The sequence below is a fragment of the Pollicipes pollicipes genome, unplaced genomic scaffold (assembly GCF_011947565.3).
Source record: "Pollicipes pollicipes isolate AB1234 unplaced genomic scaffold, Ppol_2.1 Scaffold_4002;HRSCAF=4701_pilon_pilon_pilon, whole genome shotgun sequence".
Taxonomy (NCBI): Eukaryota; Metazoa; Arthropoda; class Thecostraca; order Pollicipedomorpha; family Pollicipedidae; genus Pollicipes; species Pollicipes pollicipes.
In genome coordinates, this window is record NW_023596420.1 from 34,239,874 (window position 1) to 34,257,730 (window position 17,857).

Here is a 17,857-nt window from a genome sequence, read left to right on the forward strand (position 1 = left end):
ATGAGTGTGCGCTCGCTCCTTTGTCACACTTGCACAATTCCTGATGCAATTCCTCCAACGTTGAGGGGACTCACTGGCTGGTCCCAGCGCCAAACAGAACATCGCTACTGGCTGCATTGTCTGGCAGGCAGATAGCCAAACGAAGCATGTGGCCATCCACGTGCCCGTCGATATTGGTAATATGAATAAACATACGGGTACAAATATGAGTGGCATAATAGGCAAATGAGCGAAGGTAGAAGGCTGTGGAGTAAGAGGAAGGATGACGGGTCAGATCAACGGAATGCCTGGGGCGAGATGTCGGTATAGACGGAAGCCAGACCAAGAAAAACATAACTGTCGAGTCGTTCGCATCTGACGTTCGTGAGCACGGTTTCCAGATATAACGGCCGTCAATTGGCTCTCCATGAATAGCGTGCAAGGTAGGCTGACGTAATCAAACATCGACGTATTGATGAGTGTATTTACTAAAAAGAGAAATCGTGTTGTCTAGAGTAGTCTTTTCCACCTAAAAGCATACGATAGTTAGAAGCAAACATACTTCAACGTACATGATTCTTAAGTCAATATTTTCAAATGTAGAACATTGTCTTTAAATCATGATCACTAGTATGCAGTTGATCATATGTGTTTTTAACAAAATATCCACAACCAAGCCAGAGACCCACCGCACACCAACAACAAAACTGAGAGGCATGCTTGCGCGAGGATCCTTTGGGTCAAGGTTACGTCAGACAGTACCGGCATGACGCTCAGTAAGCTGCATAGACGGAACTATTTTGGCACAGCCAAGCTGACATCACACAAAAGGCCGGCGGGCGGGTAAGGTTATTGTTCAGCTTGGTTTCGATTCAGCTTCATATTGTTTCTGATATTATGGACCGATGTCAGTCCACACCGCAGGCGAATAATTCGATGCATCGCTGCCGCACTCCGAATCATTTCGTCGTACGTGAGTGGTCGAAGCGTATATGTCAAGGAGTTTCCATGGCATGATGCAATTCCTTCACGACAGTGATCAATACATTCTAAAGAAATAGCCACCTACCAATGACGTCACTCCATCCGGCAGCTGCTTGCCTACGCTATTGAAAACACGTAAGCTCGTAGTAGGTTAATAGTTTGGAGGCCAGAATCGTTTAATGCTTTCGCCTCAATAGACCACGGCCATTCCAAATAAGCAATGGCTCTTTCAATACGTCCTTTCACGCAAACCCTATGGCGGGGACGCTGGCCGTGCCGTTGGTGCAGCAACGGCGCTGGTGCGACGGCAACTGTTGGTGCAGCGACGGCGCTGGTGCGACGGCAGCTGCTGGCGCGGCGACGGAGCGCGGGCGGTGGCGCAGAGAGCGGCGGCCTCATCGCGCAGCGCCACCGACTCTCACGGCTCGACCCAACATTGTCGGGTCGAGCCGAGCCGCGCCACTGCTGACCGCGCCTGGGCGCTCGGTCAGCAGCGGCGGCGCGGCGCGGCGGCCCGTGTGGGACGACTGGGAGGGCTGGCGGCTAAGGAGGGCTGACCTGGCCGCTGAGGAGGGCCGAGGAGGGCTGACCTGACCGCCGAGGAGGGCTGACCTGACCGCTGAGGAGGGCTGACCTGATTGCTGAGGAGGGCTGACCTGGCCGCTGAGGAGGGCCGAGGAGGGCTGACCTGGCCGCTGATGGGGGCTGACCGCTGAGGGGGGGGGGGGGGGGCTGAAGAGGGCTGGTCTGGCTGCTGAGGAGGGCCGAGGAGCGCTGACCTGGCTGCTGGGGAGGACTGGCCGCTGAGGAAGGCCGCTGAGGGAGGATGGCCGCTGAGGGGAAGTCTAGTCGCTGCATTATCAACATAACTCGATTGAGCAGAAACGGCCACGTCTATGTTGTAGCCTTTTGTGACCTGGGTGCGTCTTATAAAGCGAACTATAATGCAATTTTAAATGCCGTCATTACCACCTCCTTTGATATTTACCGTTATTGGAAGCCTCACTGATGTGAGAAACGTGGCAGTGCTATAAATTCAAAAAAAGGCCTTGCACCTTTAGATGAAACAATATGAATGCGTGTAGTCTAAAATTCAGGACAGTGTCGTCCATTCCCAAATACGTTTTCAGTATAACCTATAGGAATGCCGTCATAACCGTCCCCTGCGGGTTTGGGGCAAACAATTTTCCCCTTATAAATTTGTTAATCAGACGCAAAATACCAAGTGCAAAAATGCTTCAGGACTTTCATATTTACGCCATTAGGTTCTTGATATCTAGCTCACCATAATGACACCTCCATAAATACGCATGATGTACCATGAAGTGTGCTAGACGCGAGGCGAAACGATTTTCATTTTAACCTCCCGATTCTGCCACGTGGCGGGTGACTTCGGAAGGAGTAAGTGAAACAAGCGAGAGAGGAGGAGGTCAACCGCACAAAATACCACAGAAACGCGTCCACCGCATGCGTGCACATAGGTGACGCGGTGGTGCGTGGGCTCACGTTCGTTGGTGAAAATGCATTTACTTTGAATACAAGCGGTTGTCGCGGTTCGCGGTTTGTGCTACAAGCGGTCGTCACCAAAGCTTTCCGTTTTTGATTCCTTCCATTTGTTTGCCCAAAGTTATCATACTGCTAAGACCCTACATACATAGAAAGCCATAAATGAACGATCTTTCAAACATAAAAGCTCTCGCCAGCAACGAAACGCACCTAAGTAACAGCAACGCCGCTTAGCGGCCAGAGTGAAGCAATGCAAAGGATGATCTCGCCAGCCGGTGTTTCCAGCCGGGCTGCTCCTTGGTCGTCACTTTAAATGTTTAATTGGTGTTTGATATGGCGACGTGGCCGCGTTTCGTCCGGCTCCGGGTGGCAGCGTGCGTGTTTTCGTCTGTGTTTTTGCCAGCCGGTCACCCGTTACGGCTCTAACGATAGCGCGCCGGCCGTCCGGACAGATGACGCCGACAGGGGGCGGCCGGTGGCGGCGCGCTGCCGTAAACAGCCACCTCCACGGGCCCGGGCGCGGGCCCCCGGCCGCCCGGCGCGCGCCCGTCCCCGTTCCGGCCACTTACCCGGTTTACATGGGCAGCCGAGGATAATTCGAATTAAGATCGGAACGGATCATGCGACGTTAACCCTCTCGGCGAGGGGCGTTTACATGGGCGAAACCGGCTTTACGTCGGATTAACGGTCGATAGTTCGATCCCGCTTAGTTCGAACCAAGGAACGGGTTATGGGCGAAAACTGCGCTTTTGAGGCGAACTGAACAAAACAAGAAGAAAAAAGCCGGTACTCTGCGTATGGATGGCGAATGTCATGAGCCATGGTGGGCGCGAGACAGCTTTGAGGGCGAGGAGGAAGATGGACTCCGTTGGAAAAATGATCTGTGCGGGACTCATAGGCTTTGTAGCTACAGCACAAGCCATAGCACTTGAAACACAGGAGTTGCGCAGTCAGCACTGCCAAATCTGTCACATAAGCAGTGTTATATGCAAATTTTTACTAGCAGGAAACTGGCTAGCACGAAATCAGTATTTTCTTGTATTGGCCAATGACACTCACAAACTTACCACACTCATCAGTATGCCACCCAGCATCACGTCATCTACTTTGCGCAGCCCAAGAACACATTACCTAATCCCGCACCAATGCATTTATGAGCAGCCTGCAACAGTGAGCTAAGCTACAGAAATGACTCGTGAATGCTACATAGTGGCAAAAATTGTGCAACTATGTTGTCTTTCCCCATCCAATGCATCATCAGTACCTGAGGGCAGCATTGCCATTTAGACTTGGCATGGACTGGCAAGTCAGAATGCAGCTATTTGCTTTCTTGACATACTAGGGTTTGAAATACTGCTTTGATATCCTTGCAGTCAACAGCATTGGCTGATATGGACTGATGGCTAGGTGGCACAAACAGCCGTGTTCGCACAGTCCAAAGATCATAACGTGAACCAGCCCCAAAGCTGTCATGACAAAAGCAATCTGGGCTCAAAATTCATAACAAATGATTAATTATAGCAACAGCTCAATTATCCACCTCATGGTTTGCAAAGATACGTGTCACAAAAAAGCACCGAGGCAACATATTTACTCACCAGTACAAAAACAGGTAATGATGTGCACTGCATATGTTCTCTGCACATCATGTGGCATTAGGTTAGGTTTACTTAGTTTATGCACTGTTTTCTTCCACATGAAATGCACAACCCTGGATTTGACAGAGTACTGATGACAGCTAATTTCATCCAGTGCTCACGTTTGCTTTCTTGACATTTTGGAACCATCACTGGGCAATTTTGGTCCCATCATTAAAATAGTTCACATTCTGCACTGACTGCAATGATCTATTGCCTATATTTGTTGATCCTTTGCATCATGCACGAATTATTGAGTTACCTATCTCACACACATTAAACCGACAAGCAACAAACAGCCTAATTGCATCAAAAACAAATATTCCAGCCCCCGCTTCCTTGCCAGTTGGTCTACCAGTGTGACATAACTTCATATTCCTTGACAAGCCAGTCACCAATATCCAGCACATCCCTCCTGCCAATAGGTGGTCAACCAAATGTTCAAGTCACAGGAGGAATGTCTGCAAAATCAATCCTGGGGCATTTATGTATTCACCTAATGAAAGAAACTATTGGTACTCCCTGCAAGAATTGTTGAACAGTTGAATTACCTACCTAGTGGCCTGCAAAGACACCCATCACAAAAAAGCACCAAGGTGACATATTTAATCACCAGCACAAAAACAGGTGATGATATGCAACACAGACGTGTTCTCCATGCAGCATGTGCCATCGTGTTAGGTGTTAGTTTATGCACTGTTTTCCTGCACATGGAACACACAAACTTGGATTTAGCAGAGTAATGATGACAACCATTTTCATCCAGTGTTCACATTTGCTTTCTTGCTGTTTTGACCCCATCATTGGGCAATTTCGGTCCTACCATTAAAAAAGTTCACATTCTGAGCTGACTGCAATGATCTATATTTGTTCATCCGTCATATCATGCAGCAATTTTTAAGCTACCTTTCTCACACAAATTAAACCGACAAGCAACCAGCATCCTAATTTAAGGAACATCTGCAAAAAAACTCCTGGGGACTTAAGGTATTAACTTAATGAACAAAACTTGGAGGCATTCTCTGCAAGAATTTTGAGCAATCCAAAAATTAAAATGAGAACAAGTCAAAGCTATATAAAATAACCATATTACCTCCATCTGGCTTTTGGACGCATGGAGCCTGCCCCAGATGTAAACTAATCTAACCTTTAGGCGGAAAGATAGCACCAAACACCGTCGACGCCTGCTGTCTGCATAGATCAAGCGCCTAGCAAGGCTAAATTACGTGAGCATTTCTGTGCTGCTAGCCACTCAAGGCCCTCAATAATAAGAGTAGTTTTAGCAGCATGATGTCAACTTCACCTTCCTTCTCTTTTCCCCTACCATCTTGGACTTGAACCGTCTCGAGCAATAGCTAAAAACCCGTGGAAAAGCGGTAACACCGCACAAAGCTGAAATGGCTATGAACAGAACTGCGTGCGCCAGGCATTTTTCTTTTTTTTTGTTTAGACAGCTGACGGCCGATAATTCGGACGAAATCCCTTCCTGAACGGATGATCCTCTCACGGGAAGGGATTTCCTCCGGCGCACGATTCGAATCAGCGGAACGGCGCGTGAGTGTATACATGGGCCGGATAATTCGGATCGAGGACGGGTCCCGGCTTAATTCGAATCACAGCTGCCCATGTAAACAGGGTAACTGTATCGCGGGTCTGGCCTGTGGCCGTCCGCGCCGCCACCGCCAGCGCATCATCCATCCCCTGGGCAGGTACCACGGGAACGGGCAGCCTGCCGCCGCTTTAACGGACTGGTTCGAGTCAGATAGAAGACAAACGCCGTGTGGATATCGCCCGGAGCGGCCGGCGGCGGGCTCCATTGGCTCACGGCCGGTCATGATGAATGCCCGCAGGCGATACGTCTCAGAGCAAGGCAGGCGGCCGCCGCCAAGAAGCCCAAGATGGATGTGCGGCCATCGACTGTGATAGAGAACATGGCTCAAACGAAGCCGGGTACGCAACAGGAGACGACGCTGTCGGTGCTGCGGCCAGCACCTGACAAGGTGACGAACACGGGCAGCGGGAGCCAGGTGAGACCATCATCTGCCCCTGTCCTCTCGGCCGTAAGCCACATCGGATCCCGTGTCCCCGAAAAGCAGCAGGTTTGCCCTCAGCGTGACCTGTCTGGACGCGATGTCAGCTCTAGTCCGGCTCACTCTGCGGGTGAACACACGCGTGGTCCGCGCGTGTTTGGGCGCGGCAGATCACTGGTGACTGCGGTGAGCCTTACTTACGCAACGCCCTGTTGTGCCTATCTCTATGTGGGTCGCATGTGTCCTTTCGAGACATGACAATTAGAAGCTCTGAATTACCAGATGCATTAGGATTAATAGGCGTCAAAAGCACTGCTGCACACCGTGCTATCCCTGACTGGACGCGGCGTCAACGGACACATTAGTTTGCTTTCAAAGGCTCCTGTCCAGAGCCTGCGCGGCGTGTCATGTGTGCCTGAGTCCGACATCGGTCTCCATCAGGCATCAACAACACGACATCTGTCTCCATCAGGCATCAACTCCGCACATCCCATCGGCCGCCAGGCATCCCATCGGCCGCTGTGCGCTTAAACGGTCCACTCAGTTATGTTAAGCATGCGGCGGGCAAATGCGAGCGACCAATGCCATCACTGTCTGAATTCACGCTTAGCCCGCTTAAAGCTGCATCCGTCTTGGGTAAGGATTAATGTTGAATCTCAGCGACTAGAGCAGATGAAGACGTGAAGCTGGCGATGCGGTGCAGTATATTCTGTCGGTTACAACTCGCTAGTGAATCTCAACAATCTCCGACCAATAGCCTCGTCAGTAATCGATCGGGAAGCGGTCGATTAATGACGAAGTTATGCCACCTGCACAATTTTCAGCGAAGGTCGTCCTTTCAACACATTTATGAAAGCTGTTGGAGTTGATCTCTGAAGGTGTCTGGCTTTATCATCTTAGTTTTGCGCGTTGTCATAATAGCTGACGTCTTACATATCTCCTGCCGCCCCTTCTGTTGCCGTTCCGAGCCACATGAGGGGTCTGACTAGCACAGCGTCCGTCTGTGCGCGCTGTAACTAACTGTACGTGTGCGCCTGTTCTTCTGTATGCCGTAGGGGATGATCAGGCCCCATACGCACGACTGCACATTAGGTGTCATACGCATGAATGCACATTGCGATATCACTGATTGGACGCATCCATTAGAGCTTTATTGGGAGCCGTAATGCTTCGTGCATGCCTGCAAGTAGGTAAGCTCAAGCAATTGAAGTTTACGTGACTGGAATTCGTCCGTAATCCAAGGCGAACTACATAATGACGAAATTCGTTTGAGGACGACAAACATAATGCTTTATTGGGGTCATTAAAAATTAAGACAACACACAAGGAAATGGCCGGGCATGTGTGCTTGGAGCTAGCTGAATTTGCACAGGCCCGACGTTGTACGAGTAGAAGACTTTCAATTACAACAGCCAGACTTCCGGCAATTTTGTTTGGCGGCGCCTGGTTTGTACATCATGTTCCACATTAGGGTTTGAGCCCTACGCCAACGTTTCGCATGACTTAACCGGCTGTCTGTTCCGCCTCTGGACAGCTCGTCCCCTGACACACGGCCAGTCTCTGACAGCACACAACAGAGCCATGCTCATCACTCCACCGGTACGCACTCCCGATATCTCGCGAGCTCTCGCCGGGCGCAGCACGCACTGGGCTGTCCAGGACCGCGCGTGCGTCCCCGGAGCCCTGTCTCATCATCAACAGCGCATGTCCGAGTGGGCGAGTCTGCCCGCCGTGCGATGAGGCGCATCTTGAGCAGGTGGCCGGCCGCGCCCGTCCGCATGATGGCGGTAGCTCGGTCAGCGGAGGCCGCCGCCTCCGGGGAACGGATCAGACGGCGGGAGCCGCCGCCTCCGTGGAGCGGATCAGACGGCGGGAGCCGCCGCCTCCGTGGAGCGGATCAGACGGCGAGCGCCAACGCAGGACCATCATGACCCTATTTGGCACGCGTTGTGCGCGGACCAGTCTTATTGGTTAAGCGTTGGTACACAAGATGTGGGAAGTATAAGACGGAGCTGTAAATGACGGGTATGCTCAAGAGGCCGTAAAAGGCAACGGAGGTCCAAACGAGCACCGAAATACCCAGTTCAGACCTACACAAACGCAAGTTTAGATCACCGCAATGCTCCAGAACTCTCTTCCTGCAAGTTACTCAGCTCTGCTAACAGCGGTCGGAAGCATGGCGACGGACAGGCGGGTGGCGTGGGCGAGCGGGGCTGGGACGACGGCACCGCCACAGCGGGCGGGGCAGGTGGCTGCGATGTCGGCCGGCGCCGCCGCGGAGAGGGCGGCAACGGCCCCGTCTCCTTGGGGAGCGAGACGGGACTGCTGCCGTCGGTAGGCGCGTGGCACTGTGGACCGCCGGTAATGGGGCGGGCCGACAGGGCGGCGCGACTGGAGGCGTGTCACGCTGCCACTACCGCCTCCCTCCCGGCCCTGCTGAGCTGGGCACGCCCCCACTGCCTTGTGCGGGCTCTGGACAGACTGGCCCACCCCTGCTTCGAATCAAAACGAGGAAAACGTCCTGTATATCTCTGCGCTGCAAGCAAGTGTTTCATTTTCCCTTGGAGGGCTATAATGTGCCGCACCAGGCGCCGGGGGGCTTTATCTGATTCCCCGCGCGCGGCGCCACTGAATGGTGTTGTTTTTGTGGCGCCAGCCCGCGCCCGCCTTATAATGCACGCTAATGGGACCAGCCAGTGCCAGTCTGTCCCCGCGATGCCGTCGGAACGTAACTTCCATCCATCGGCCGTCTTGATGGTTATTGCCAATTCAGCAAGTTACGACATTGGCCCGAGCATCGGCCCAGTTAACAGCCGGCGGCGGCGACGGCGGTGGCCGCCGTCGGTCGGCTGCGAACCGCGGGATTTGTCACGGCGCCAGTTCGCAAGTGTGCCCGTCAGCATTGGTGAATGACGCTTCCTGGTCAATAAAATTAGGCGCCGAATGGAAGATCGTGCGTCTTTACTTACCATGCATGAATGAAATGAAGATAAATGAGTGGCAAAGATAAAATAGAAATGCAGCGTAAGGAAACGTATATCCGTCTTAGTGATTGTGTGAGGAACATTCACTCAACGCAGAGTCGGTGCAGCAGAGGGAGGTTGAACCGCCCCCCCCCCCCCCCCTCCAGGTTCCAGCCCCCAGGAGAGGGGGCTGAAATATGCCTTTTCCCCCTCAAAATTTTCGGAGGCTCCTTTTGCCGAAACGAATAGTGCTGTAGCTGCACATACGTGATCACAATTCAGATGAGGAAGGCTCCCATTTCAGAGGCACTTTCCCCAAATCAGTACTCCCGAGCAGGATATCCATTTAAAGCATCGATATCCTTTTAAAGTTTCGCTGGTTCTGATCAAACTGCCTGTTCTGGGATAAGCAGAACGTTTCCTGTACTTGAAGGCCACTGCGTGAATCCGGAGAATTCTATTCTGGATTAGGGGGCCACTTATGCATCAGAGATCACCGCTGCCAAAACAGAATGTCAGTTTAGGAAGACGCCGACCGGCCACTGATGGACACTATTGTCTTAGGAATACAATCAGCTCCGCTGACTACTTTTCAACTTCCGGCTCCAGCAGGGTCAGTACAGCGACCAGTCCACCACAACTGCAGCAAAGTGGACGACCTCCACCCCTGCCCCGTCCCGAGTCAGCACAGAGGCCAGCCCTGCCGGAGCCGGCGCACTGTCCGGACCCGCCGGACCAGCGCCGCCCCGGCCACGTCCACATAACCCACGGACCGCCACCGGGTCACACACCGGCCCGCGGCCAGCACCCGGCCTCGTCCCACACCCAACACCCGGGCCGCCCGGCCTCGTTCACGACAACCCAGCCCGCCGAACGCCCCGGCCTCGTCCACACAACCCTAACCACGACAGCCACCGCTCGTCACAAACCCACCCGCCGGGGCACGCCCCGGCCACGTCCACAAACCCGGACCCACGACCAGCCAGCCGCCCGACCACCCGCCCGCGGACCAGCACAACCCCGGCCTCGTCCACACAACCCTAACCCACCGGACTAGCGCAGCCCCGGCTTCGTCCACACAACCCGACCCACCGGACTAGCGCAGCCCCGGCCTCGTTCACATAACCCGGACCCGCCGGACCAGCGCCGCCCCGGCCACGTCCACATAACCCGGACCCGCCGGACCAGTGCAGCCCAGGCTTTGTCCACACAAACATAGCGACTGCTGCCATCTGCCAACCCCATGCTAGTCCGAGGGCGTCCGTTTGGCTTTAGAGAGCTGAATACACATGGTGTTGGGCCTGCTTGTTAACCCCGCCGCCTTTCACAACCACAGGAGGAGGACGATGACGACGACGATGAGGGTCAAGAGGACGGACCGGACATCTCGTCGCCCAACGAAGCCGAGGACTGTCACATCATCACCAACAAGTCGTGTGCGGAGCTGCCGCTTGTCTCCCTCCCCATCTCAAGGTGATTGGTGACGAACGACGCCACCCGCTACTGGCATACAGTGCGTGCCTGTCTTCTTCCAAGACTTACATTAGAGGTTCCGTCTACCACATAGCTGACCGTTGGCCCGTACAGTCACACAATGTTTTTGCCAACTCAAGTCCACGTGCAATGTTTTACGCTCGCTTCTAACGCCGTTAACTGCGAGAATTTCTCGCAGGCGCATTGTCTGAAAACCAGTTTTGAATTGTGCAGCTGCCTCTCTGAAAGCACGGTTAGAGATGAACGAAGGAGGTATTTCGCTTTTTTAATTTGTCAAACAAAATATTAAAGTCATCTGCTGGGATGCATTCTTATGGCACCGAGAAACGTACCTGCAAGAACGCGGCACCAATACCTACGCCCGAAAATGTTTGTTGCGTCCAGTGACAGTATTTGCCGGAGCCTCATCAAATGCCAGCGGATTTGGTTTTTCCGCGATTCGCGTTGGGTGGCTTATGTAAATGGTTACCAACACCATGAAGGTTCGCACGAGGAACGCGACTATGGTCCGCTGTTGAGAAGGGATTCGGTGCATCGTCTAGAAAGCAGTGAGGAGATCGCTCTCGGCAATGTTTTTTGTTGTCGGAAAGAAGTTCCCAGAAACAGTGAACTTCGACATCGCTCATATGTAAGTTTTATACAACAACAAAATAAGATCTACGGAAAGTAGCAAATGACAAATAATGTTGGGAAGTGGTTTTGATGGGAAGTTTTGATAAACACCGTGGCGTCACATGAGGTACAACAAACGCACCACTCGTCTGCACGCAGACAGGTCAACTTGGAAAAGATCACGCGACGAAATATCTTTTAGACTTCGTATGAAAACAAATGTAGCTGATAATTCGCTTGGGATAAAATAACCCTATGATGTTCAATACATTATTTTCTGTCGCGTAATTTGTGATGTTGAGCATTCGGTATTTCGCATGATGTCGCGTGATTTTTTATTCAGATTTTGTCTCGTGGTTTTGTTTCCTCGCTGTGAAAGTTAATGCTATGATGATTCGTGCATCAAAGCGTTGACCTATTGATACAAAAAGCGACTGTTGTCCCGGCCATTAAGCTAACTCCTATGGCATATATGTATGTATATATATATATATATATATATATATATATATATATATATATATATTGGAATATTTTGGCAGAATTCTTTCTCTGATGCATGTTTGATTAAAAATAACTGCTGACTCAGCACTGACGAGCTTTTTGATGCATCGTTCTGGTTTCCGGGCCTTTGACTTTGCGTTATCGCGTAGATTAAAGATGGTTCGCACAAAATTACTCATATATTCATCACTCCTTCCATTATAACGTTTCGAGATCTTATCTCATCTTCGGAGAAGACTAAATTGCGCAAGAAATAAATTTTGAGTTTTAAACGATGAAAAATTGTGCACTGCTGTTGGAAAACATCTCTTGGTACGGAGAACATAAATGAAGCATAACTAATTGAAGTAAGACGGATCGCTATTTTCATTTTCATACATGTAAAAAACACTCATAATGGGAACGTCACAAAGACACAATGGGAACACTATTGTCACAATCACATCAGAAGTGCTCACCGCCTACCACCTAGTAGTTCAAGAGTTTTGCAAGAATTTGTCTGTCTGTTTAAGGCCGGAGAGAGTTCGTTAATGAATATGCTTTCCCAAATTTGAAGGCGTCTTCTGTCACTGCACGTCCGTAAAATGTCAGTGCTGTCTGTCAGTTGTTGTCGTGTCAATGTCATGTCGTGTTCCTGTCGCATGTGGTTCAGAGGTGCCCCGTCACGTAAGTGCATTGTCAGGCGTCGTGAGAGTGTCGTTGTGGTCACACCAATGTAGTGTATGGGACGAAGTTTGCAGCCTTCGATGTTGCATTGAAATTGATACACTACATTGGTGCATTTTAGTTTGTCGGGTTTGTCTGGGCTGTTTCTGACAAGAAAGTTTGATATTTTCTTATTACAATAACAAATAGCAATGTCTATTTTGTGGTCGTTTTTGTCTTTAGCATGTTGAGAGATAATTTCCCGTAAAGCCTTTTCGTCCTGTTTTTGGGCAGATGTCATTTGATTTTGATAGTACAGTTTGACGGTCGGTTGGATGTCTTGCCTTGGTTTGCCTTCAAAATGTCTTGTCATATGTCGTTGTGTCCCGTTTTCAATGTCAGAATTTGAAAAACCGTTGTTCACCAAGATCTGTCTGATTCGTGTCAATTCTGAATGTAGTCCTATCCAATCAGAGTAGTGCTTAAATGCTCGTCTAAGGACCTTATGACGCTAATTTTGTAGCATCGAAGACACTCACTGTCAGCATTTAAGCACCGTCCGTTGTTAGTCTGTTTTCGGTATACAGTCGTTTTGAGTTGTTGTCCTTGTCCATCGACAGCCACGTCAAGAAAGGGTATTACATTTTGCACACTTAGCTCTGTTGTGAATTTTACGCCTTCAAGGGTGTTTGTGAGATGTCCTAGTTGGTAAATGTCCCTAACTTCTACAAAGATATCGTCTACGTAGCGGCAGTAAATGTCCGATCTTATGTCGTCATTTTGTAGTATGTCGGCTTCTACGTGTCCCATAAAAAATTGGCGAATAGAGGTCCTAGAGGTGATCCCATCGCAACACCTTCAATTTGGCAATACATTCGGCCATCAGGCCCGCGGAAAGAAACTTCCAACGTGCAGGCTTCTAGTACTTGTTCAAGAAGGTGCCTTGATATTTTGAGAGGAGGAATTTCAGGATGATTGTAGACGCGGTCAAGGATGATGGATATAGTTCTTTCAATGGGCACGTTTGTAAAAAGATTTTAAACATCTAGAGAGGCTAGTAGGCCCATGGGTTGACGAGATGTCCCACTTGCCAGGACGAAATTAGATTAAAGATGGTTACATATATATATATATATATATATATATATATATCATTATTATAACCGTATTTTCCTGAGCTATGAGTTGGTGGGCGGTGTGCACTATTGATGTGATTGTGGCAATAGCGTTCTCATTGTGTCTTTATAGTGTTCCCATCATGAGTGCTTCTTATATGTATCAGAGTGAAAATGGGATTTTGTTTTATTTCAATTAGGTGTGCTTCATTTATGTTCTCCGTACCAAAAGATGTGTTCCAACAGTAGTGCACAAGTTTTTATCCTTTAAAACTCAAAAGTTATTTCTTGTGCCATTCAGTCTTCTCCGACGATGAGATAGGAGCTCGAAACTTTAGAATGTAAGGAGCGATGAATATATGAGTAACTTTGTGCGATCGTCTTTAATCTAAGCGAGGATGCCAAGTCAAAGGCGCGGAAACTGGAACGATGCGTCAAAAAGCTCGTCAATACTGAGTCAACAGGTATTCTTAATAAAACATGTATATATATATATATATATATATATATATATATATATATATATATATATATATATAGATAGTGGCGTCTATATAAGTAATGTGGCCATACGTATGCCTGAAAAGACCGCGTTTTGGCCTTGATATGCACCCAGCACAGAAAAAAACAGCCAACCCAGCTGACAACGCTTTGTCCGTACGTGCCGAACTAATAGTCTGAAAAGTCACCAACTTGCACCGCTTCAGCAGAAACACTTTGATGGCAGGAGAGAAAAACTACGGGGATTGGACAAGCGACCTCATTTCAAAATGGGCTCAAATGACTTATTAATTCTGACTGAGCGGTTAAGTACCTCAGAGGCTGGGCAGGTAAATGCACACTATTTCTTTACACAGTTTGTAGTTATATGTATCCAAAACGTCCGCGGCCGTACGATCACAGCGACGTCTGTCTCCGGCTGCGGACGGACACCGCTGACTTCGCCGGGCATGTACAGCTGTAGCAGGGATCGGACTACAGTCAAGCCGGCTGTAACATTCTGGCAGATAAGATACCCTGCCCTCTACCGCTTTCCATCATGTGTTCAGCTAAGAGCATTCCATTCCCTTTGCTGTATAGAATGCGTTAGTCGGAGTGCAAAGCTGACTTCCATGCAGCGTGCCAATAGTTTATCATTAATATCATCAAGACATGGGATCCAGAATATTAAGTGGATGCCCTCTTGGGTGTTGAGCATACTAGACAGCTAAGGATTTGGATGCGTTTCTCATCAGGATCAATCGCGTTTATACGCTACTGCTAAATAAAACCTCCTGCTGACTTTGCTGCTCTATATCTCAGATACCTGGGTCAATATTTGGTTATCATGCAGTTATCGTCGGCAATGTTTTTTACCTAAAAATAAACGTTTTAGGAGCAATCCCCGCCTATACCGAGTTTGCGGTCGCTTAAAACAGTAACATCTGTTTGAAGACTTAACTGTTCGCCTCGTCTTTAATCCATCCATGTCAGCTTCATTTGGATAGCCTGACTAGTTTCGCTTTAGCGTTCATTTATCATAGTTTGCTTCACAATTTTCCGACAATTTTCCGCAACTTAAAAAGCATCGTTAGTTTTCCCACTGCAATCGCTCTCAAATCGAGACCATCAGACGCCGCCAGGAGATAATCCTAAGTCCGAGGGCAATTACGAGCCCGAGTTAACGTCAAACAACGCCAAGTTCCGCATTCCAAATGCCGCGTCTCGCTTCGCCTTTAAGCACATGCTAGCCGAAAAAAATCAGCCGCTGCCGAGTCTTGTTGACCAGATTAATCGTTTAATCAGAGCTGTGCAAATCTTCTTGAAGTAGGGAGTCTTAGCCAGGGCTATCCTCACAGCTGGAGGCTCCGTGTTGACTGATATATAGAGGCTCTCCGGGGGCAGAATGCCGCGTGAAATTACGACGAAGCTCGCAATGAAAAGCGAGGCGATGGAGACGTTCCCGGCCGTGACCGTCATTGCTGCGAAAGCACACACCAGGTCTGACCGGCAGCGCCAAGTGGCCATGATATTGAGGGAGTCGCCCGCGCAGGCGGCGGCCATCTGTTTCGTGAAGTCTGTTGTTTCGGGGTCGGAAGATTGTAGTACACACTCTGCCGAAATATTAGTTCTTGGCCTTCTGACAATTCGCTCTTAGCGAAATTCAAGAACTGTGGTTAATCTGTTCAGCGGCCTTTTTTAATGGCACCGGCGAACAATTGCTTGATGAGAGCAGGTAATAATTCCACAATATTCAGGTTGCCGACGCTCGATTTTCAAACCTGGTGGTTCACGTAAGAATGTGTGAAGCTTTGAATTTAAGTCTCCTATTTTTCGAAATGGCCTGAGTTCGACGCCAAGGCGACACTCTCAGTGCTTTGTTTCGTTTCGCCTTAAATGCGATAAATTCTTTCCATTTTCGATACTCATCTCATCGGCCACCAAACCTACAAAACATCTTAATAACACCTCGCACGCATCCACCTCTGCGCGCGGGATTGCCTGACAAGCTGCCGTCCCCCCGCGCCATTCGTGCCGCCCGGCCGTCCTCATCTCCGGCGTCGGAGGCGGATGTGGCTGTTTTCCGCCGCTCGATCGTCGCCACGTCGGACTGCCTGCGTCCGTCAGCACGGCCAGCGCTGCTGACTAGGCGTCGACCTGCTGAGTCGGGCAGGGTCACCGGCCGGGTCAGCACCGCCGGGTCGGACGCCGCGTCACCGGCTCCGCTTCGCGGTCCGAGCGGCGGTCTGGACGGTCCGGTCCCTGGGCCCCCGGTCAGGGCTCAGAATGCTTCACATCTGACAGACGGCCACCGCTGGCTCCAATGGACAGGCACAGGCACAGGCCACTCAGTAGATTGGGGTGGTAATTACAGCCCATGAGCCCACCGTTGATGCCCGCCGGACCTCTATATTTACGGGCAATTTCCGGACCGCCGTGCCTATAATCGCATATGGTATGTAATTGCTTGGTTCCAGCTATTTCTCTCAAGTGAGTGTCTGGACAACCGCAGATAATACTGCAACGTTCGAAGCAGCGGCCGTGTTCCCGATTTCGACCCCATTCACATCCTTCTCTGGCAACCCGTTTAGCCGATGACTCTGTGGGCGTATCCCGCTGCAACGTCGAGCCGAGCGCCTCTGTGACGTGCAGCTGACCCTGCACCACCGCTCCGTGACCCTGCACCTACCGCTCTGTGACCTGGGACTGCGCCGAGCGCTTCGGTGACGTGCAGCTGACCCTGCACTACCGCTCTGTGACCTGGGGCTGCGCCGAGAGCTTTGGTGACGTGCAGCTGACCCTGCACAGCCGCTCTGTGACCTGGGGCTGCGCCGAGCGCCTCTGTGACGTGCAGCTGACCCTGCACCACCGCTCTGTGACCTGGAGCTGCCTGGCTTGCAGTCCGGCGGGCCCCTCCGTCAGCGTGGTTGAAGCCAACGGACATCACGACTCGGGCTACGTGGACGACACGGCGCATGTGAACCACCTGGCGGCAGTGGCGGCCGGCGCCGGACCACGTGACAGTCTGCTGCCCAAGACGGCCGGAGCCGTCAAGGTATGACCCCACTCTTCGGTAAGCGGCCGGTACTCGCGCAGGGTCGCCGGCCGAGCCGCGCGTGCTGTAACGACTCACATTGCAGCTACCGGGATCCTCGGACCAATGCCGGCTCGCTGGTCAGAACAGCGGTCACGGGACCAGCATCGCGCAGTCGGCCCAGCGGTCACAGCGGCCAGCAACAGGCAACAGCGCGGCCAGCTTCAGACATCAACTGGGTTAGCCGTCGAGGCGGGGCTTGTGGCGGGCTAGCTCTATCGTCCTGCCCCAAGTTTCACCGTCGCTTTCATTCTGTATCTCTGAGACCATAAACGGATTGCAAAGGCGCTTAGAGTAAGCCAAGTACGCCGTGGATATTGTTTTTATTACGCTCTCTCCTGGCATATTCCGTGTTTCGTGACCAACATCAGCGACTGAAGTTATGAGCAGAACGTTTCCTGCGAGCGTTTCGTTGGAAACGGCTCTGAAAGCCTGAAATATATCTAAACATCAATGCATTTCGCTGCAATTGAGCTGTCATATACATTCGGAGCCAATCAAAGGGAGCAAAACTGTCCTCGCTCTGCCAGCAACTGGCCACCACCGGCCGTCCTGAGTGGAGACCGCTCCGACAGTTTAATCGCCTTGATATGCTTGCTAGTTGCCCCAAGCTTTAGACTGATCACAGCATGTGGTCTCAATGGGCTCCACCAAGGACAGCATTCCCATTTAGAGGATAATGTTTTGTGCACAACAAATGCAATTCAATGGAAGTTTGAGAGATGCCTCAAGCAGCCATGTCGCACATAGGCAGTGCTGCCATTCGGTCTTAATGTAGTATAATTGGGCTGGGCTCAACCGGTATGCTTCAAAC

At 50.8% G+C, this 17,857-nt stretch overlaps 1 protein-coding gene across 1 annotated transcript in view; it reads left to right on the forward strand.

Annotated features, from left to right (window-relative positions):
• Dop2R (dopamine D2-like receptor) overlaps window positions 1-17,857 on the forward strand; it is a gene marked incomplete at its 5' end in the record, with an annotated part of 30,805 nt that overhangs the window by 8,587 nt on the left and 4,361 nt on the right. Inside the window, 3 exons of the mRNA XM_037217471.1 lie at window positions 5,957-6,133; window positions 10,436-10,572; window positions 16,851-17,004. Coding sequence (XP_037073366.1) covers window positions 5,957-6,133; window positions 10,436-10,572; window positions 16,851-17,004 — 468 coding nt within the window. The remainder of the gene's footprint in view (window positions 1-5,956; window positions 6,134-10,435; window positions 10,573-16,850; window positions 17,005-17,857) is intronic.